Here is a 2,443-nt window from a genome sequence, read left to right on the forward strand (position 1 = left end):
CCCTCTATACAATTATACAATAATTTTACATCCTCATTTTTTTAAACAATCATTCTCTTATATTTATTTTTCTCATCCACAATCTCTTTTATTCCATCATTTTTCATACTCCCTGTTAGCATAACTCCAGATATGTTTGTGACAGTCTGTAACATTATTCTTTTCACTCTGTTCCAAGTAGCTACAAACCAGCCTTAGCCCTCCACAGACTGGTTCTTTTCTTTTACAAGTAAGTAAGTCTTGTTAAAAAGAAGAAGAAGCAGGAATCAGAGTACAGTAGTGTGTATGAGACCAATGGTATCAGTCTCCCCACAAATCTCAGCAAAGTCTGAGGTCTTACTCTATCTTGGAGGGGCATCTTAGGACAAGCTGTTTAATGAAAGCAGAATAGCAGCTGTAAATCTCCTGGTCTGAAACCCACAAATAATCCTTCTCACAATAGAGTTCCCTGAAGTAGAAAATAGCAGGGGTTCATTGGTCATTCTCCCCCTTTTTTATCTGCTGTTTAAAAGGATATGGGGAGATTATCTGCAGCTTTAAAAACAAAATTAAATCTTGAACAGTAAAGCCCAGAACCTAAACTTTCCATCCTTCTCTGTTTAATTACTGAGACTTCTCTTTTTGCTGAAGTCAGGACTGCTCCATCCTCAAAAATCCTTTATCACTATTTATATACCACAGTATTTGGAGTGTCAAATACTGCTGATGAGATTCTTAGGTTAGAACTGTTTGTGCTATTGATCCAACTAATGCAACTACAGCAGAGTGAGACAGATCTTAGCAGTCCAGAAAGGGAATAATAATGCTACTGATTGACATGGGCTAAAGCATCAAGGCAGGTCTTATGTACATGGCTTTACATCACAAAAGATTACATGCATCCAAGCAGCGAACATGGAAACACAAGGATTTCTGATCCAAATATTGGTGAAGGTCATACTCCTTTAGTGTAGCAAATACTGTAGTTCTCTGGGATGTGTTTTGAGGGTTCCCATATTCTGGGATGCATAAAAATCAGAAAGCAAAGCCAAATCTATGTTTCTGGCAGGGTGAAACCACAAATGTTTCCGATTTCTCTCTGAGTACATTTTGATCGAGCATGTGTGCTGAAACCCTGCTAGCCCCAAAGCAGTCCTTAACCCAGCTAGCATGTCTGTATTAGTGAGAAGAGGAGGCACAGCAGTTTCTACCAACTCTGGTGAGACGGGCTGGACTGGCTCTTACATAAAGTGAGTAGGCAAGTTTCCAGATCATCCCAATTCCTAGACAAGGTATTCAAGGGACTTGTTAAAACTGAGATTGCTCCAAAACCCACACCCACACACAGATACATTTTCTGTAGAATCTACCGATCTCTATAACCCAGGAGGATAACTTCTCTATTTCCAGCCAAGAGGGACTGCATAGAGAGGTATGCCCGCTTCCCCGCACGCTCATCAGAGCCACACACCTGGGCAGGAAAAGAGCGCGGAGGCACCCTTTCTCAGGCTTCGGACTGGTCGCGCTCAGTGCCCGCTGTAGAGCGAGGACCGTGGTTCCCCCTTTAGGCCTTAAGGAGAGGCACTGTATGGAGACCGGCTCTCAGTATTTGCAGCGCCTGGGCTACCCTTTCCCCTGGTCGCCTGGTTTAGTTGGGGGAGCTCACCTGCTCGCTTGCGCGGGTTTCCTGGGGTGATCGGCCCCTCTCTGCGTTGTCTTCCCACACAGCTGCCCATGGCCGAAGTCCCAGGGTGTAACTTCAAAGGACCTACGTGCCTGAGCCCGGCTCAGGGCTCTCTCGCTCCGCATGAGGCAAGATCCCAGTTCGCCCTCCGGACGCGCAAACTTTGTGAGACGCGGTTGGGGCTTTCTCCTCCGCGCTTCTTCAGATCCTCTGGTTTTCCTTGCCAAAAAAAAAAGGAAGCCCGCGTGCAGGCTCCGTACTGCTGAAGCGAGATCCACACCAGGCAGGCCCAGGGATCGGGCGTTACAGTACTACGGACACCACCCGACCGAGACCTATAGCTCTGAGCCGGGATGAGTCCCGCGGCCCTGGGAGACACTTCGGGGCTCCTCCTTCTCCAGGTGAGCATGTGACTCAGCGGCAAGCGCTCAAGCCCCGCCCCGCCTCCTCTCCGCCAGGAAGCGGATAGTCCGTTGACCCTGGCCTCAATTCCAGCGGCGAGGGAACGGGCGAATCGGGGCTGCGGAGGAAGCGAGGCAACGGAGGCTTAGTTCCAAAGCAGGGTGGCTAGTATCAACAGCCCCCTTCGTGGTTCCCCCTGGAGGACTTTTTTCCCCCCGAACGAGAAGACAGACGAGTTAAGACAGGGGTCTTCAAACTTGGCCCTTTTATGACTTGTGGACTTCAACTCCCAGAATTCCTCAGCCAGCTTTGCTGGCTGAGGAATTCTGGGAGTTGAAGTCCACAAGTCATAAAAGGGCCAAGTTTGAAGACCCCTGA

General features: G+C 48.2%; 1 protein-coding gene across 2 annotated transcripts in view; it reads right to left on the reverse strand.

Moving 5' to 3' along the window:
• UBTD1 (ubiquitin domain containing 1) overlaps positions 1–2,443 on the reverse strand; it is a 45,973-nt gene that overhangs the window by 25,877 nt on the left and 17,653 nt on the right. The window contains exon 1 of one of the 2 annotated variants that reach the window (XM_081329667.1): positions 1,646–1,929. The exons of the other annotated variant lie outside the window; for it this stretch is intronic. Within the exon in view, the coding sequence (XP_081185793.1) occupies positions 1,646–1,715 (70 nt within the window). The 5' untranslated portion in view covers positions 1,716–1,929. Of the gene's footprint in view, positions 1–1,645; positions 1,930–2,443 lie in introns of those variants that run through there. 2 annotated transcript variants of the gene reach the window in all.

The sequence above is a fragment of the Vipera berus genome, assembly GCF_964194415.1.
Source record: "Vipera berus genome assembly, chromosome: 5".
Lineage (NCBI taxonomy): Eukaryota > Metazoa > Chordata > Lepidosauria > Squamata > Viperidae > Vipera > Vipera berus.